The sequence below is a fragment of the Dermacentor andersoni genome, chromosome 7 (genome assembly GCF_023375885.2).
Source record: "Dermacentor andersoni chromosome 7, qqDerAnde1_hic_scaffold, whole genome shotgun sequence".
NCBI classification, from domain to species: domain Eukaryota; kingdom Metazoa; phylum Arthropoda; class Arachnida; order Ixodida; family Ixodidae; genus Dermacentor; species Dermacentor andersoni.
Window position 1 is genome coordinate 90,399,909 of NC_092820.1, and position 18,640 is coordinate 90,418,548.

The following is an 18,640-nucleotide window of genomic DNA, read 5'->3' on the forward strand; positions in this document are numbered from 1 at the left end:
ATCCGCAGCGGACAGTTCAAGACAAGTATAGTTACACTTAACACAAACAGTACACCCAAAGACCTCCGGCAAAGATTCGCGGCAATTATCAACAGGGCTACAAGCAAGGCCAAGACATTCCCACTCCTGGTGGCCGGAGATTTCAATGCTCCGCATCAACCATGGCGGTACCAACAAGCTAACCGTAAGGGCGTTGACCTATGACAAACTACAGTCGATAATAACCTCCCGCTTATAACAGATCCGGCTTTTCCGATCAGGATCAGCAACTCCTGCTCTACGCATACCACACCTGATCTCTTCTCATACGGAATGTGGAATAGGCATCTTGTTCCAACCTCCAAGTGGACCTTGGCAATGATCACAACATCCTGGCCACCTCCGTCAACGTGAGAAGGGGAGACCTCAAAGAATTCACTATTACAGATTGGGATTACTTTCACAAGATTAGGGAAGTGCGAGCGCAAACACATGACTCAGCACTTAGCCTTGAGCAGTGGGCTAAACAGTTAAAGGAGGATATCAGCCCGGCGACAAAGAAAATCCAGACTGAACAGGAGGAGCACAGGATGGATAGCCGCCTCGCTCATGTTTTAGAAGCTAAAACGTCACTGTTGAACAGATGGAAAGGGCAGGAACTCAACCGAAGGCTCTGAAAAAAGATCGCGAAGCTCAACAAAACTATAGAAGATTACTGCGAAACCTTGAGCAGACAACAATGGGATGAAATCTGCAATTCCGTTGATGGCCAGATGATACCAATAGCAAGTCAAACTAAAGACAAGTGATAGCGAAGGTTCTACACCAGGCATCACAATGACAGACATTGCAGAGCGTACTCGAGTGACGAAGACTATCCCCCCTACAAAGGCGCATCTTGCCCCGAGCTAGATAAATCCTTCAAGGCACGCGAAGTAAGGGAAGCTCTCCAGAATCCAAACGTCAGGTCGGCCCCTGGTCCTGATGACATCCCCAACCGCAGCCTCAGAAACCTGGACGACTGCTCTATAAAATGTTGACAGAGGAGATTAATGGAATATGGGAATGAGGGCTTGTCCCGGAGTCCTGGAAAATGGCCTCGGTCATCCTCATTCCAAAGCCTGGAAGGCCTCCGAGTCTCTCAAACCTCACACCCATTTCTCTCACGTTCTGCGTGGGGAAAGTAGCGGAACATGTCATACACAATCGAATTTCTAAGCACATCAAGAAACAAGGATTGTGTCCGTACAACATGATCGGCTTTAGTCCGGCCCTGTCAATGCAACACGTGACGGACCTCATCAAGTGTCAAATCATTGACAACACCACATGAGATATAAAAGGCATCCTAGGCTTAGACATGGAGAAGGCATTTGATAGTGTATCCCATGGTCACATTCTGAACTACATCTCGGAGCTCAATTTGGGAGACGCTTTCCACAGATACACAAGCTCGTTCCTGCGGATTCACAAGGCCACCCTCAAAATCAGTGACCTCAAGTCCGACAATTTCAGTTTGGGCCCCAGAGGTACGCCACGAGGAGCGGTAGTCTCACCACTGCATTCTAACATCGCCATGAAGAAAGTATTCCAAAGGCTCTCCAACATAGAAGGGATCAGTCATATGCTCTATGCTGATGACATCACAATCTAGTGCACTTGAGGAAGCGAAGAAGCCGTTGAATTAGGCTTACAGGAGGCTGTAGATCAAACAGAGATGTACCTGGAAAATACGGGGCATAGGTTCTCCCCGAGCAAGTATGAGCTCCTCCTCTACAGGCCAGTCAGGAGAGGTCCCAAACCTAAAGGCTGGAAACCGTTGTTTGAAATAAACATCAAACTCCACACTAAAAGCGGCTGTACCATCCCCAGAGTAGATACCATTCGGGTCCTTGGCTTGTTCATCGAATCCAATGGCAGTAACAATACGAAGCTGAAAGAGCTCACAGCCAAGACTGAGAATGTGATCAGACTCATCAATGGAGTCTCGAATAGGCGCGGAGGTTTAAAGGAAGGCAACCTCCTCAGGTTGTTCCACGGCTTCCTCATGAGTCATATAGTTTACTTGCCAGCCATACACAACTGGTATAACTCCGAGAAGAAACGATTAAACACGATCTTTAGAAAAAGTATGAAAAAGTACTAGGCGAGCACGGACCTCCTTATGCAACTAGGAGTGCACAACACATTGGACGAGATAATCGAGGCCCAGGAGTCAGCCCAACTATCCCGTTTATTCCGTACCCCGGCCGGAAAGAAGATCCTGGCGGTTCTTGGGATCAACCCTATCCTCATGGAAGAGCAGAAATATGAAATTTCAGAAGATCAAAGGAACAACATACGAGTTACATGGTTTCCCCGTAATGTTCATCCTCAACACAACCTAAGCAGACACAGGGCAAGAGGCCTCGCCCCCCCCCCCCCTTTAAGCATACTAAGGACGATCCCTACCCGGCCTGTTTTGTCGACGCAGCCCAATATGGACAGTCGTCTAACTTCGCCACTGCCCTCGTTGATCACAACGGACAGATAGTGAATGCAGCTTCCCTGAAGTGCTCAACACCAACCAGATTGGAGCACGTCGCAGTTGCTATAGCACTCCTAGACAACAGCAGATCACAAATCTTCACTGATTCAAGCTCGGCGGTCAGGGCTTTCGCTACTGGATCCATCGCTGAGGAGGCTCACAAGATTCTCAAGAACAAGATAATCTCTCCGCACACCATCACGTGGTTTCCGGCTCACCTCGACCCCCAGCTTGTCTCCTTTCCCAATTTCAATGACATCGCCCACTTCCAAGCGCGCGCACTAATCCACCGCGCGGGAGCAGGATCGAGCTCAGACTCCGGGGTTCTTGAGTTTCGGGACACTCTCACTACTTTCAGCGAAATTACTACGCACTATCACCTGTGTAGGAGGAATTATTCTCCCCCTCACAGCAAACTGGCTAGACCTCTGGCGTCCACTTTGCGCATGCTTCAGACTAAGTGCTATCCAAACCTGGCTCTTTTCCACACGATCACTCCAGAGGCTTTTAGCCCTACTTGCACCGACTGTGGGGCTGTTAGTAATCTCGCACACATGATCTGGCGATGCCCCTCGTTGCAGGGACCCAGTCGCATCACAGAAGAAGAATGGAGCTCTGCCATCCAGAGCTCAGAATATGCACGTCAAACTTTGGCTGTCCAGAGAGCCCAGGATGCGGCGGTTAGGCTCGGCTTACCATGCCCACGAGAGAGCGGCCCGCAGCTCTGCCCTAGGGAAAAGCTTCTCAGGACCTTGTAATTAAAGTTCTCTGTCGGTCGGTCTGTCTGTCTGTCTGTCTGTCTGTCTGTCTGTCTGTCTGTCTGTCTGTCTGTCTGTCTGTCTGTCTGTCTGTCTGTCTGTCTGTCTGTCTGTCTGTCTGTCTGTCTGTCTGTCTGTCTGTCTGTCTGCTTGCCTGCCTGCCCCCCTGCCCAGCTACACTCCATTTGCATATCTTTAAATCCATATACATGGAAGTCTGGACACCCGCTATAAAGGAATAAGTGGCAGGTTATCACAGTATACGCAGCACGATGGGTTAATTGGGCTGCTGGACTTCCGGAGTAGTCTGGCATTTCGGGAAATGCTAGACGCCACTTTCTAAAAATGGGGTTGCTATATTGCTAATGTGTATGCAAAAGAAAATGGGTAAATGTTACCTTTATAACCTGAAGAAGTGCTTGAAATTTTTATATTAAAATAAACCATATGGACTTTTTAGAGATATGCGGTCAGCGTTATAAAGTGGGTAGTTTCGTATTTGCTAATTATTTTGTTCTCAAGTTGACAGACAGCCACCTTAAACGTGTTATGACATTGTATTGAGGATTAAAATTTCTAGATTTCAAATAACCAATGACATGAAAAATTAGTAATGGTAACGAAACCTAGTTATTTAATGACTGCTTGACTGATAGCATTGACGGCGTGCACAATTGAAGGCAACCACTGTGATACTGGTCAAAGTGATAGTAGTCGCTAGTGACTCAATACTACCAGCTCCTAGTTTTTATAGTTAAATCACTGTTTAAATGAGTTTGCATTTGAGATCCCAGATACTATGCTCTGCAAAGCACAAGAACATCCAACCAAGCGTATCACTGGGCATAACTTGGAAAATTGGCGTTGTCAGTTTGCAATGGTAATGTAACAAATTGAAATAGAATCAGTTTTTTCAGGGATACAGATGATAACGTATAAGAACGAAGGATGCCATTTTCTTTATAAGCAAAGCCATTTATGACCGTTTATTACTCAACCTTACTGTCGCCTAGTAACTATATATGAATCATCACTTGTAGGACCTTTCATTTGATATAATGATGCTATGTCACATGAAACTTAGCTTTCCGTTGATCATCACCCATGAGCTGTGGTAATCAGTCAGCAGCGGTAATGAAATGGATACTCCAATAATGACTGCTTGATTGTTATCAATTATGAATTGCGCTAATGAATATTTCCACTGAACCAGTAAAATAAACGATCCATTATCACTAGTGACTTAATCCTACAAGTTCCCAGTAGGCATAGTTTGTTGACTAGTTTTACTACATTTATTTCATATCAAAGAGAGTTGGGTGTTCAAAACAGGGAGGACCTAGAAGATTATGTTATAAACTAGTGAATACTAGTTACTGTAATCCTATAAGTGGTGAGCTGTAGATTTTCGTAAATTTCACAATACCTCGAAGTGTGATTATTAATTGATTTGCATAACGCCATGTTCAATTGGAGGCTACCGAGAGCATTGCAGAAAAAATTATTTCTGTACCCTAGGGATCAAAGCCTACTAGTGCTTAGTGATCACTGAATTACTGTAAGATGTTTCGGTTGATAGGGACGACGTCGTCCGGCATGCGTCGTTCCCTCGCTTAAAACTTCATGCTAACGTTTTTTTTTATACTGTTTACTCGAATTTACCTCACCTAGAAATGTTTTATCAAGGGTTTCTTGACCTTCATTACAACGTAAACACACACGTTCCTTTAGTTTGATTAGGAGAGAAAGCCTGTAATAGCCGGGCTCCATCGCACTACCTCACACAAAGTAGCAGTCCATCATAACCACTGAACCAACAAGATCATTTCCGCGAGGTATCAATTAGTTGTGTACATCAGTGTATATTCGGTTTCTTTACGATTTATCAATTCTTAGCAAGGAGGCAAGAGCGCGCTGTATGGCGTGTCATGTTCATGAAGAAATAAAAACATCAGACTTGTACCAACACGGTCAGCTTGCGAAAAGAATGGAACTGTGAACTCAAACCCCTAAAGGAAGCAGGTCTTCGAACACTGACCAGATTCACGTTAACTTATACCTCTGCTCCTGTCACTCACCAAGGCCGAGGAAAAGGTTCTCTGCATGTGCGCGCCACACATGGAAAAAGCAAAGACAAACAAATTGATGCCTCTGGCACGGAGCACAATGCAACCAGGTGCCTTCATGCAAATTTTTAAATGAATTTTTACGCTTAGGCCATCTGAAATGTCAAGCGTGTTTCTGCATATCCTGAAAAATGAACCCAGTACCGACATTTAGCAAGCGTCCATTAAAATTAATGCTATAGCATTACATGCCCCATTGCGCGAAAATCAGGCGGCATCATTGGCGGCGCAACCGATCGATGGTACCAAATATGGGCGACAGCGCAAAGTGTAAAAACATGACAGAAATGCTCGGATTGAAGTCGAATTTCTCAGGGCGGTTGATGTAAAGATGGCAAATTAGTGAATTTGAAAACAATATTCCGTACATTTTCGTATGAATAGGAATTGATCCCGGAGCTCCGACGTGCGATACGATCACGCTTCCCCATCGCCACGGCGGCTCTGCGGTTCTGGCTAACTAAATGTGTGCCTATTGCATGTGTTCTCGTACACGTCACGTCGGAGCTCTCGGGCTGACTAAATATGTGGCATAGTGCTTGCATTACTGCGCACGTGATGACGCTTCCAACGCGAAGGAGGCGGCGCCATGTCATGAGTAAATAAAGTGGAGGTAAAAAATTCATCCATCTGCAGCAAAATTACCCGGATGTTCACAGTGTGTGGCCAACGTATACGCGCACATACCCGTAATCAGCCGAAAGAACTTTAATGGATGTCGAAAACATAAGTAGAGAATATTTCACCGCAGGTACTATAATGATTTCGAATTCCCGGACGTAAGCGGTCTTAGGCGTCTCTGCCTAATTTTTTTGGAAATTAGCTTTTCAGGCTACGACAACTGCAGCGACAAAAGTATGTTTTTCCTTTTTCGGACACTAGGTGTAGCCACATAATACTTCGGTCGACAAAAAATTTAGGCGAGTTGTGGGATGGAAGGCGGACGGACAGGTTGGTGGGGCAGGGTGTTTTTTTTTTGTTTGTTTCGTGAAATTCGGCACCCACTATCTCGAAGCAGGGCCGAGCCTCTTGTACGCCTATCACTTACAGCATGGCTGTTGATTGCTATTCGACCAGCCGGCCAGTCAAATTGCGCTGTGCTTTGAAAGTGAATGTTGTGGAGCTGCTTTTTTTTAATTCTGTTTTTCTTTCAGTACACTGCGTACCTGATTACTCGAATTTTGTATGTTTAAGGTTCGTACGCCATGCCCGGATTTGCTGAATTTGCTCGGGCGATTGGGTTTTGACTCTCCAAGGCGGCATAATTCCGATGTATCTTTTATGTTTCATTTCAGTCTCACCATTGCATTCAATGATGGAAAGAACCGCAAGAGCCACCATTATCCCTCAACGAAGTTGAAGCGTAATTACTTCATCTACGTGTACATTCGTAACACGCCTGCGGGGTGGCTTATACATACAAGTTTTCAGGCAACGCCAGTCCTCGTAGTACGTGAAGTCTATCATAATCTCATCTCGCCTATATTCTCCCCAGCAAGCATCCTAAGGATGAATATGGCAAGTATGAATGAAAAAAAAGTACAGGTGTATCTTCCGCAGGGTTACAAATTCATTGTACCACCTACAGATCTCTAATTATCGCTAAGGGCCTCAAGCTCCCGGCCACCATACACGATATCGAGCCAAACCATCGGTAGGCTTTAATCATAAGGTTCAAGAGTCAAGAACCGCTTTCACCACCCCCATTCTCATATACGTATGGTGGGAATACACGCACAGCAGGAACCAAGAGAACGAGGCAGGTCGATTTCATTATATCCGCGTGGACGCGTGCACCCTTAACTAGCATGGAGCTCTTTGGCCATGCATGGCTCTTTCGCCATTAAACATCAAACATTCATTCATACGATCAAAACATTGGCCTTGTTATTCTTTTTAGAGCTCCACGGCGAAATTCTGTCAGTGTACTGCCCCTGGAGAGAGTATCGCCCTATTGTTCAGCTACAGGAAATTGTCATGGTAAAAGAGACGTGCAACGTTATGTAACAATTTAGCGCTACTGCTCGGTTTGAGCCAGGCCGTGTGCAAGCCTAGAAACCACTTTAACTAGGATACGATGCCGCACATTCTCCTGGGTGCTTAGGCGAACTCGAATGACAAGGGTTAATTGACCTGATCTCGTCGTTGTTGTCTAATACATTGAAAATCGTCGTATGGGCCAAACAACCTGCACCTTAGGTTTTCTGAATACCTCTGCAAGGGATGTAACTTCAAATACATACTTTCTCGTCAGCCTTATAGTTGATGCATCTAATGGGAAATTCTCACATTGCGCGTCATCATGTGGTTTGATGGGGGATTCCCATCCGCATGAACTTTAGCACACTGAGTGAAAGCTTCAGCGTTCATGCCTAAATTACTGCAGTCACCTGGTACTGGTCAAGCATTGTCGTCATATTGCGGCCATTAAGAAGGCTAAATGACGTTCTTCGCGCAGTTTTGTGTGGTGGCGTGTTATACGTGAATGTGGTATAAACTTGAATATCATTCATATTTCGACAACAAAGCCTTCATAGCCGACTTCACACGCATTTGGAGTAGCTGGAATGTGCATATCTTCTAACCACTTCAAATAATAAAAGTCACAGGTATGGGCGTCACCCGGAGCACACAGCAAACTGTTAGATCGGCTCCACAGGATCTCCATGTTTGGCAGCACGTACTACAGCTTATTCGCAGCGAAGTCTCTTCCCGTCGTTTCTACGTGAAAGGCTCGATGTGACTCTTCCTTGCGTGTTTTCGCCGCTGACAATGGTGGCACAATTTCTCCGGGACGAAGGGTCGCTGTCGTTCTTGTTGGAAAGAAAGCGTGAGAAGAAAAGCATAGTGCCACGAAAGACGGGCTGTGCGGCGACAATGCCTACGATATGGCGCCAGAGTAGAGCACCCGTCTATATTGAAACAAAGCATTGCATGAGCGGAGGCCTGTCTGTGTTGGCTGCTGTGAATCGCGCACACACATCTACGGGCTGCATGTCGCGATCTCCCGATTAGCGAGGCAGTCACGCCACTTTTCGCTCCATTTGCAATGTGCTGCACGAGACAGATTGTCCGTGCCAGCTACGTTAGTTACAGTGTTCTGTTCCAAACTCTGCAAAGAATGGCACGAAAGAGAAGAAACTCCCTAAAAGAAGGTGGAAGAAGAAAAAAAGCAATAAAAAAGAAAACATATTGCAGGTGTGTGATGTTATCAGTAGCATAGTAAGTGTCCAATGCGACGCATGTAGCCGGTAAATACAAAATAAAATAAAACCGCAGTCCTAACGAGACGACGCACGTAAGTCTTAGTTTGGACTCCAAACCGATTGATTCAATATATAGGAACAAGAAGTCCAGGGCATTCTGCTCTATTGATGGGTAAGGCCAGGGACTCAGCTTCTCACTCAATGTCTAGGGGCTAAGGTCTGTCTTTTTGATGTTCATCGTATATTGATATCGCTCGTCTCTGTAGGTCGGGAACTCAAGCAAACTATGCTCTAGAGATTCTACCACGCCACAGTTCTCACAACATGGTTTTGTGGTCTGGCCAATGCAGCAAAGAAGATTGTTCGCGTATGCAACGATAAGTCAAATCGGTGGTAGAGGGTCTCCAGATGCCATGGCACACATTATGGTAGCCTTGATTGGAGTTCTCGGTCAATCTTGAAGAAATGCTTGTGATTATCTGAAAATAAAGACCATCAAATACGTCCTCCAATGAATAAACATTGCTTCGCTAAAGCTTCAGCTTCAATTTTAAGGAAAGGACTTTTATAAATTTCATGCAATCATGTTCTTTGTGGGCTGCCTCATCCGCCTTTTCATTACCTATACTTCCGCAATAACCAGGAAGCCTCTCAAATTCTATCGCATGTCCAGCATTAGATGGCATGTGGTGTAGGCATGCTATGTCCAGGGCCAAAATGTAATTTCTTGATTAAGAACTTTCGTGAAAAGTCTGCAATGCTTCTTTCGAGTCTGTTAAGATTGAGTATTGTTGTTGAAGTTGCTATATTACGTATTTTAGTGCCTGTTTCGTCCCGTATCACTCAGTAGATGTTAAGGACGTTACTTGCTCTAAACGCCATGAAAGTTCCTTGTCTGCGGAAGGAACGAAAATACCTCAGGAATACCTCAGGTGGCCTAGAAGAACCGTCAGTATATGTGTGCTACCTAGTGGAGTACTTCTCGCTCACGCAGTCCAGGGACATCTGTAAGGCAGCTGCTTGAGGCATGTTCTTCTTGGACTATATTCCACGGATGTACTTTCGAATGCGTAGAGGAGACAATATCCATGGCGGAAAATGTAGCGGCGTTATCTGTCGTATCTATTTGAGGATACATAGTGGAATTTCGCAACAGGTTGCCCAAATCCGGAATTGTTTTGCATTTTGATATTGCTCAAGAAATGGTTCCTGCTTTGGAAAAGGTGTCTTATGTGTATGCGGGCGGTTGCCTGATTCTTAGCAGGTCAAAACTTAAACAGCGGCCCTCGGTTAGTTTCCCAATACAAGAAGACCCCTTCGAATGACCAATGCAAACAAGCAGTCTATTGTTACGTGCTGCTTCCAAGGTTTTAATATTAGTTGAGAACAGTCACTGCACGATAGGAAGACCGTAGTGTAGATGGTCATCAACGTAAGCATTATAAGGCATCACGATCGACCGTCAGTGGCCACCCTACCGAGATTCAGCAAGAGAATGATTCATTTCGAATGTGTCGGGGACTCTGCCACGTAACATTTTTACATCCGGTGTCCAGGAGAGGTTTTGATTGATCAAGACACCGAGAAATCGATGTGTCCGTACGTAGGGAAGGGCTCGACCCACAACCATCAGCGGGTAGACATCTATGCGCTTTCGAGTTAAGGCCATAGCGATGCTCCTCTCTGGTGATAGATGGAGCCCCCGCGTTGTAAGGTACGATTACATGCTGAAAAGCGCGCGCTGTTACTGCTACTGACCTACTCGATGAGATCGTACCGCATTTCATATGCAGATATCACTAGCACACAGCATGATATGTACTCTAGTTTGTAGAATTTTCTTCAAGTGAACTAAACCATGTTGAGTAGAAAAGGGGCTAAGGACTACCCTTGTGCAACTACGTTTTCAACAATGTAGCAAGGTGTCATACCTTCAGGGGTTACATACAAACTTGCCGTCCTTCGAGATAATTGATAGCCATGTATAAAGGCGTCCTCCAAGGAACAGCTTCAAGGGCCTGAAGAACTGAGTGGTGTAAAGCATAACCGACGGCGGCTTTGATGTCAAGGAAGATGACGGTTGGAATATATCGAGTACATAGTTGCTCTTCTATGGAGGAAATAAAGGATATTTTATTGTCCAGTGCTGATCCATTCCACCGAAAGCCATTCATTTCTTTGGGATCGATGACTCGCGTTTACACGAACAATGTGATTCGCCTTTGAATCACTTTCTCCATTAGTTTCCCAACACAGCTGAGCAGGGCGATAGGTCGGAAATATTTGTAGCTGGTTGGCTGCTTGCCAGGCTGGATGACATGCACAATTTTAGCGAGTTTCCATGCGTCAGGCACTGTAGCACTTGTGCATGAAGTATTGTGTATTTCCTGAGCTCGGAGAAGACAGTGGGGAGAAACGTGCTATAGGCTAATAGCTCACTTCGTCTACGCCGGGAGAAGACATTTTGTTGGTATCAGCTATAGCCGTTGAAAGTTCTTCCATGGCGAGGGAGAGATCCATTGCATCCATAAACGTTCGCAAAGGTGGTCCATCAGCCAAAGAAAGGCTGCACGTACCATGATGCCCAGATCCAGAAATAAGCGTACGGTACTCTTCTGCACTTTGTTTCACGGTGAGTCCTGTAGTATGTCCTGTAGTCCTTTGGTTAGTCCTTTTTCACGGTTGGTCATGTCACGGTTAGTTTGCTGTAGATATAAACGCAGGTTCAACTACGGGGCTACCTTAAAGGTCATTCAAGTAGAGTGGTGTCAGTAGTCTCTGCGGGGATCTTCTAGTGCGCAAAAGCTGCACAGGAACTTGTGGCCAATAAAGCGCAATTTTTAGCTTCGCTTTTTTGGCGGTGGAAACGCGCATCTAAGACAACATTGGGAGCATTAACACCATAGGGTCATCCTCTGAAGACCACAATAAACATGATAGCGTTTGTCAAAAATTGGCGGTATGAAATTCTTTCTTCGCCATTTTTCCTTTTAAATCACAAGCTCCAATGTGTAATCGATAGTCATCGATGAATTTCTTTCCCGTTTGCCTTTGCATTTCTCTAGGTTCCTTAGTGGTAAAAATAAATTCTTTATTGGCGGTGATTCTAATAGGCTACCCTGCGCTCCATATAGGTTACGGAAATACGATAAACGGACTTGCTAAAATTTCTGTCCTAGGAAATAAAATTTCGTGTAGGTGGTAAGCCCAACCTCTTTTAATTACACTTCAACCAAAGCCTTCACGGCTATTGTCTTTAGCAGCGCCTTTCCGGTCTTTGTACAACGCAAAAATAACAAAAATGCTTTTGAGAGCCAGACACAGCAAACACTAGTTGATAGGAAATTCCACGAAGAGAACAGGAGACCTGTACTGCGTGTCAAAGCACAATATTTTATTTGCCAAGACAATACCTTACTTGGGATGTTACCAGCGTTCTTGCACATCAGGTAAATTTCGTTTACCGTATTTATAACCTGCTTCTCGCCTTATTGGTGGGACAGTCAGGAAGGGAGCGCATTCTATGTGTAGGTGACACTGAGACCAATGCGTGTGCCACAGGGTATGGGACCATCTGGTTACTGGCTGGGTACATGCAGCTGAGGGCAGTGGGGTCCACGTAACTATGATGATGATGATGAAATATATGACGATAGTTGTGACTAGGCGGCTGGGGTGCCAATTATTTTGACCGATGTCAAGAATTTGGAAGGCGATTCAAGGTGTAGTTGAACTCGATCAAATGATGTCGCTCAAGGATGGCTCCTACAATAGGTCATATTGTTCCTACGCTCGAAATGCCCTGGAAGGAATTGTCTTTGACCGTATTCAACCATAGGCCGAATTTACTTTGAAGTTTTCAATAACCCTGTAGAAGATTATGTTTGACGCCAGCTAGTCACTGTCGCTGGAGGAAGCAATAGAAGAAAACAAAGCCAAGATCCAAGGGTGATTTAGTTATTATGCGAATTCCACGAACCCTTGGAACTGATGTAAGCAAAACATTGTGCGCTATTTGTATTGGTTGTCACAATGTGCAATAGTGTTAATGGCGAATGTATAATTTCTTAAGCGTTAATCTAATACGAGAGTGGTGAGGGGATCTTAAACGTTACCTTTTGCCGACCACTGCTGTTTGCCGGCGTAGTTGACAGAAGAGACAAAGATTCGTCTTTGGTTGAGGCGTAGTTCTGCGCCACGTTTCATAGCATCCGAGAAGCTAAGCATTGTCTTCGGCTCACATGGCACATCGCATCGTTGCATAAGTGGTAGTTTTTAATTGAATTATAGACATGTAGGTGCCAAAACGACAAACGGGTAAGGCACGCCGTAGTGGCATCTGTGGATACACCCTGGGGATTTTCAACGTGTTCTTAACGAACCTTATTGCATTTCGCCCCCGTCGAAAGGCGGCTGCCGCGGACTGGATCAAACCCTCCACCTTGAGCATTGTCATAGGCACAAACATACCGCAACGGATGGAGAAGTGTTAATTTTATGCGCTAGCGGTTCCATAGTGTCACCTAAGTGATACGGTGCTTTAATGCGGCTTAGCGTAGGTACACCAAGCGTCACTTGTCCGCTTGACGAAGTTGTGCTATGTTTATTTTTCAGAAATATCAAAACCGCACGGTACCGTAGCTTGAACCTCAATTTATCGAGTTGTTCTGCGAATACTATTGCGTCTAGTAGTAGCTTTCCTCGCCCACTCACTTCACCTTTTTCCTCTCCTTCCCTTCCACATGAATTACGACTGCGATCAAAGAGTGCCAAGGCTGTCATTCACTTGTTTCAGCACTGGGCTGGTTCAGCCTGTTCTCTGGCTACTATCCCCACCTCCTCTCTGCCATTCAAACTACCTCCCAACTGGATTGGTGCATGTTAGTGTTAGAGGTTAAGCGCTGCAGTTCGGGCAATGTTTTTGCGGGCGTTCACGGATAATATTATCTGTCAACAGGGTATTGTGACGACCTCCGGGTAGCTTCAGAAGGCAAGGTGCAGATGCCAGGCGCGGGAAAGGTCCAAACGTGTTTGTCGCACCACTTGCTCTGTGACGTGCCTTCCATGTAGTTCCATGTTCCATGTCACGTGCCTTGCATACATGCATCTCTGTACCACCACCAACGCGGCGTCCAAGATAGCAATGGCAGCAAGAGCAATGGGTAAATGAAAGGGAGAGGCAAAAGAGAGCGTCACCTTAAAATGCAATTTAAAGCGACAACACACAAATCCATGGTCTCATGTGAGCTACAACGAATAGATGGTGCATCACTAGTAAACACAAATACGGTTTGACATTAGAGTTTGTCAAAAAATGGAGAAATGAGACAGCAATTTGTTACAGGTAGCTGGCATCAAATACATGCAAGTACAACATGCAGTACGGTATATGCAATGTACACCGCAATTTACGACATGTTGAACATTTCAGGGCCACAACTAAAAGAAATGGGTCGAGGTTCATCGCTGCTGTTTAAACCGTGGACTAGAGTCCATACGAGTATATGCGTGTTTCACTGTTTATTAAACTAGCAGAAAAAACGTTTTCGCTACATCAAGCAAATTTGAAGGCACCCAAACTAGTATTTTACCATTTTAACTGCGTGACTTTTGTGAACGTCGTTTTTGCTATTATTGCGGAGCACGAGATGGCAATGCAAAATATCCCGGCAACGGCGGCGCCTTTCAATGAGGGCGAAATGCGAAAATAACTTGCACTTACATTTAGGTGTACGTTAACCTACCCGTTATGTCCGCGTAAAACTTCACGAGTTAATTTTAATTTCGTGCAACGCAGAAGTATTTTTCGAATAAATAACCAAAATGGGCAGATATGAACATATTAACCAAATAACTTCCTATGACAAATTAACGCTTCATCGAACGTATTATTTTGACAGGTGTGTAATACATAATGTCTTCTGATACCTATTGCTAGAACAAGAACCAAAAATGCGCTTCAGACAGTTTTGGAATCTCACTTATAGAAATATAATAATATAAATGCAGCTTTACAAAATATTTCCAGGTTTTGTAAAGGTTCATATATCAGTCACAGGAGTTCAGCGATTAATGAACAGAAAAATATTCAGAACAGATATTCACATATCAAAATGACCAAAACAATTTGTTCTTAACGAGGCGCAGTAGCAAGGCAACACTCATCCCATCAATCGTTTTATTTGTTTTGTTTACATCAAATTTTCTTCGCGCACTCGTCAAATATAAGCGCTTAAAGAAACTTTTGCCTCTAAAACGTCACTGCGCAGTTGTTGGATCTGCTTGGTCATTCCATATCACACTTCACGCTACATTGTTGTCGTCGTGAAGGCAAATGTATATTGACATGCGCTGTTTTTCTGGATCTTCTCTGCAGTATTTGTAGTTTATTTCATAATTTTGTAGCCTACAAACCCACAAAGTACAGTTCAACAAATTATTTGGGCTAGACAGTTTTTATTTATAAGAACACCATCTTATTGTGACGCTTTATTTTGTAATATGCGACTTTTTCACCGTTTTTCCAGGAATCCTCCTACTAAACCTAATTGCTGACATTGCAGGAATAAACAGATTCTACTTTATTACTCGTGGAGCTTGTTTTCTTTTAGTGTTTATTCCTAAGGTGTTGGCATGCACTCATCAATTACAAGCGTTTGTGTCGCTGGAAGAGGAAAACTCGATCGTGGAAAGCGTGAAGCGATTAAAACAATCACACATCGTAAGTCGTTATACTTGTTACACTGCACGCGCAATTGTGATGCCCACCTGCATCTGATACCGCTCCTGGTATAGGCATTTTTGTAGTATCCGCGGTGTTTGATTGCAATGTTGTTTATCTGTTACACAAAATTTCTGAGGAAAAGTAAATGCTCACTTGTGACTAAACCCTTGTAGATTAGTAACAGGAGCGTGTAAATTATATAGTTCAGAAATGGAATGTACAAATAGAACTTTTAGGGCACTTTTCTTTCTATATTTGTGATGGGTATCTAAATTCTCTTCTTATTTATGAGAATACAAATGTAAGAAGAGTATTATGTTGCACACTAGTTCATTGATCACAAAATACCTTTCATCCCGATGTCGCGCTGTAATATTTTATTAGAAATTTAGTGACGTTGAATGAAGTGGGAGTCGGTGATTTTTTTAGACTCAGCGGTTCTTTAATTCCAACTCTTCAATACAAATCGTGTAGTTCGATACAGTTGTCAAACACACTGATAATGTTGGTAGCAAATATATGCACACTTCGGAAAAATTTACGTCGCCATCGTCGCGTGATGTCCCGCATGAAGCCGAAGTGTGGTAACGAGACCAACCACAAGCTATAGGGGACGAAACCGTTTCATTTCACAAGCCGAAACGCCCATCCACAATTTCGCAGCTCGTTAAGACTACCGTAACCACGTAGGCGGCCGCCGCCGTTCACGTCAACAACGAGTGCGCGCCTCATGGCGCCTGCCAGCCAGCCTACCCGCCTGACCGGACGGCCGAACACCCCTATTCGGACGAAATAGGTTGGCCACACCTCGATAACATGCATTTCTAAGTCTCCGAGAAACACAGCTCAATGACGCACAAGGACAGCGCTGCTCAGACCGATGTCCTGGTGGACAACAAAAACACGGATGACGGATGGCAAACGGTCCTCACACATTGTCACAAGAAAAACCTGGCGAATGAGGAGAAACGTCCAGAACTAGACTACCAGGGTCCCCAAAGAGCACTGACAGACCAACGGAGGGAATCCGGCAGGGAAAGCCAACACCAGATCAAACCCAAGCACAGGAAGCTACCTGTTCCCCTTCCCCTTGCCTGCTCAAAGACTACTCTAAAATCGTGGTGAGACTTCACCTGAGATTGCCGAAGAAAAACCTGACCAGTCCAAATGTGGCGGACATTCTGATTACAGCATACGACCACGAAGTCTCAGGTACGCAATTTCCACTACGATTTGAGCCGGGTTCCAACATATTCAAAGTATCAACGTCGCACCAGTAGGCCGCAGATTTGGTTCGCCGAATCACGAGCCTGTGCATCAACGGCCGGGTTAGCGCATACGTTGTGATTAGCAAAGGCATGACCAAGGGGGTAATACACGGCTTAGAACCGATTACAACAACAAGGGAACTCAGGGAAAACCGCTGCATACGAACACGAGAGATGTGAATTCTGGAACTTCGGATGCTCGGAACGACCAAAACAGCAGTTATCCTTTTTAGATAGACTGACTCCATGCTTTGTCTATTACAGAGGGGGTGAAATACCCTGCTATCCTTGCAAGGCGACCACGCAAGTGTGCAAGGTCTGTCACCAAACAGCACACCGTTCCGACGTATGCCCGCAAACGGACACTGACATGTGTCACCCTTGTGGGCAAATAGATCCCTTAGTAGGGCGTGAATGCAATCCACATGTGCCACTTGTGGAGAACGACACCTTACTGGGAATAGAACCTGCAAAATGCGCCTCAAACCCCTTCCTAGCAAGAAATCGCGTCCCGAAAAACTGCGCCATAGCAGGAAGGACTCCACACTGAGTGAGGGTATGCTACCTCGCTGCTTCAGCTTGGAGAGAAACACTTAGTGCTACCTATCGCCACCAACATGAATAGTCCAGTCACCGTCACGATCGAGGTCCCGCTAATGAACACGACTAAAAAGTCCACCAAACGACCAGCCCTCCCTGCTGTCCTTAATCCAAACCCCAAAGACCAGAGCCCGAGGCCAACAACCCCCTACTAAACACGCGCCGCTGACGAACAAGGTAAGGTGGGCAAGGATGGTTTGCCCTTCTGTTCCCATAACTTCCAATCCAGAATATCTAAACATTATTAAAGAAAAGAAAGTCGACTTCTCCCCGAAAGCCTAGAGGAAATCGAACGACATTTGGCCTCCCTTAAAGCCGGGCCGCGAATTCCTGTGCCAGGTGTCACCCCAAAGGAACCCGAACAGTTCATGGCGGGGCCTACACCAGCTTCCATCGCGTCGACCTCGGCAGAGGCAACACTCGAACAATTGGTGCATAAAGTGCAGATTATGCAAAACTTCCAACAACTCCTTTCAGAATTTGAAAATACGATATCGTACGTAGACGGATACAGTGACAAAGTTAAGAGTGCGACCAGTAAGAGGGCAAGCTCTAGCCGGGCTACGCGAGAACATCGCTCGCCTAGACAACACGCGAGCCGTCGTCAGCAGCATCTGGAGACGACCGAAGGCGATGCATGACGAGTAACGCTAGGGCAGTCCCCGAACACCTCGAAATCTGGGAATGGAAGAGCCGTACCTTTCACAAACGTTCCGCCGCACGACAACAATATATAAGAGTAGCGCCAATTCAACCCGACATCATCTGCTTACAGGAGATTGACACCCGACCCGTTAAACTGATTGGCTACTACGCCATACTTAACCCAGGCTGTCCGAGAGCGGCGCCGCTGGTGGCGAAGGGTGCAGCGAGGGGCACTGACTACACCTCGGACTGCAGCATTCAGCATCAAATTATTGGAGTGCTGCCGCAAAACTGGAGCCAGTTGAAAGCCATTATAGTAAATGTACAGAGCCCGCCCAAACAAAAGGACGTAGATTTTAATATCTTGATTACAGAGGTTAAAATTCGCGCGAACGCACAGGACCAACTTCTGCTGCTGGGAGATTTTAAGGCACCGCATACGAGTTGGGGTTACAAAAAGAACTCTCTCTAAGGAAGGGCTCTTGAGCAAGCTACGAAGAAGCATGAGCTCCACCTAATAACAGTGCCGGTCTCTCCCACGAGACTTGGTGAAAGTGTGCACAACGACACTTACCCTAAGCTCGCTTTCAGGTGAAACATACGTAAAGTGACCTAGACAAATATAGCCAAAAACCGGCGTAGAGATGACTTTATTATTGCATATCCATAGCCTCCCCGAAGTTTAAACTTATAAAAGGATTTGCAACGATTGCGGATTACGTTAATTACAGGAAATATTCCATACCCAATAGCACCTTGAGCAACGCCAGTGAATGAGCGAACATCATCAAAGAGAGAGAGAGAAAA

At 45.2% G+C, this 18,640-nt stretch overlaps 1 protein-coding gene across 3 annotated transcripts in view; it reads left to right on the forward strand.

Annotated features, from left to right (window-relative positions):
* LOC129385712 (uncharacterized) overlaps window positions 1–15,183 on the forward strand; it is a 117,256-nt gene extending 102,073 nt beyond the window's left edge. For all 3 annotated transcript variants that reach the window (XM_055072702.1, XM_055072704.1, XM_055072703.1), the window contains 2 exons: window positions 6,686–6,908; window positions 15,124–15,183. In XM_055072702.1, coding sequence (XP_054928677.1) covers window positions 6,686–6,908; window positions 15,124–15,138 — 238 coding nt within the window. In that variant the 3' untranslated portion in view covers window positions 15,139–15,183. The remainder of the gene's footprint in view (window positions 1–6,685; window positions 6,909–15,123) is intronic.
* The last annotated feature ends 3,457 nt before the right edge of the window (window positions 15,184–18,640 follow it).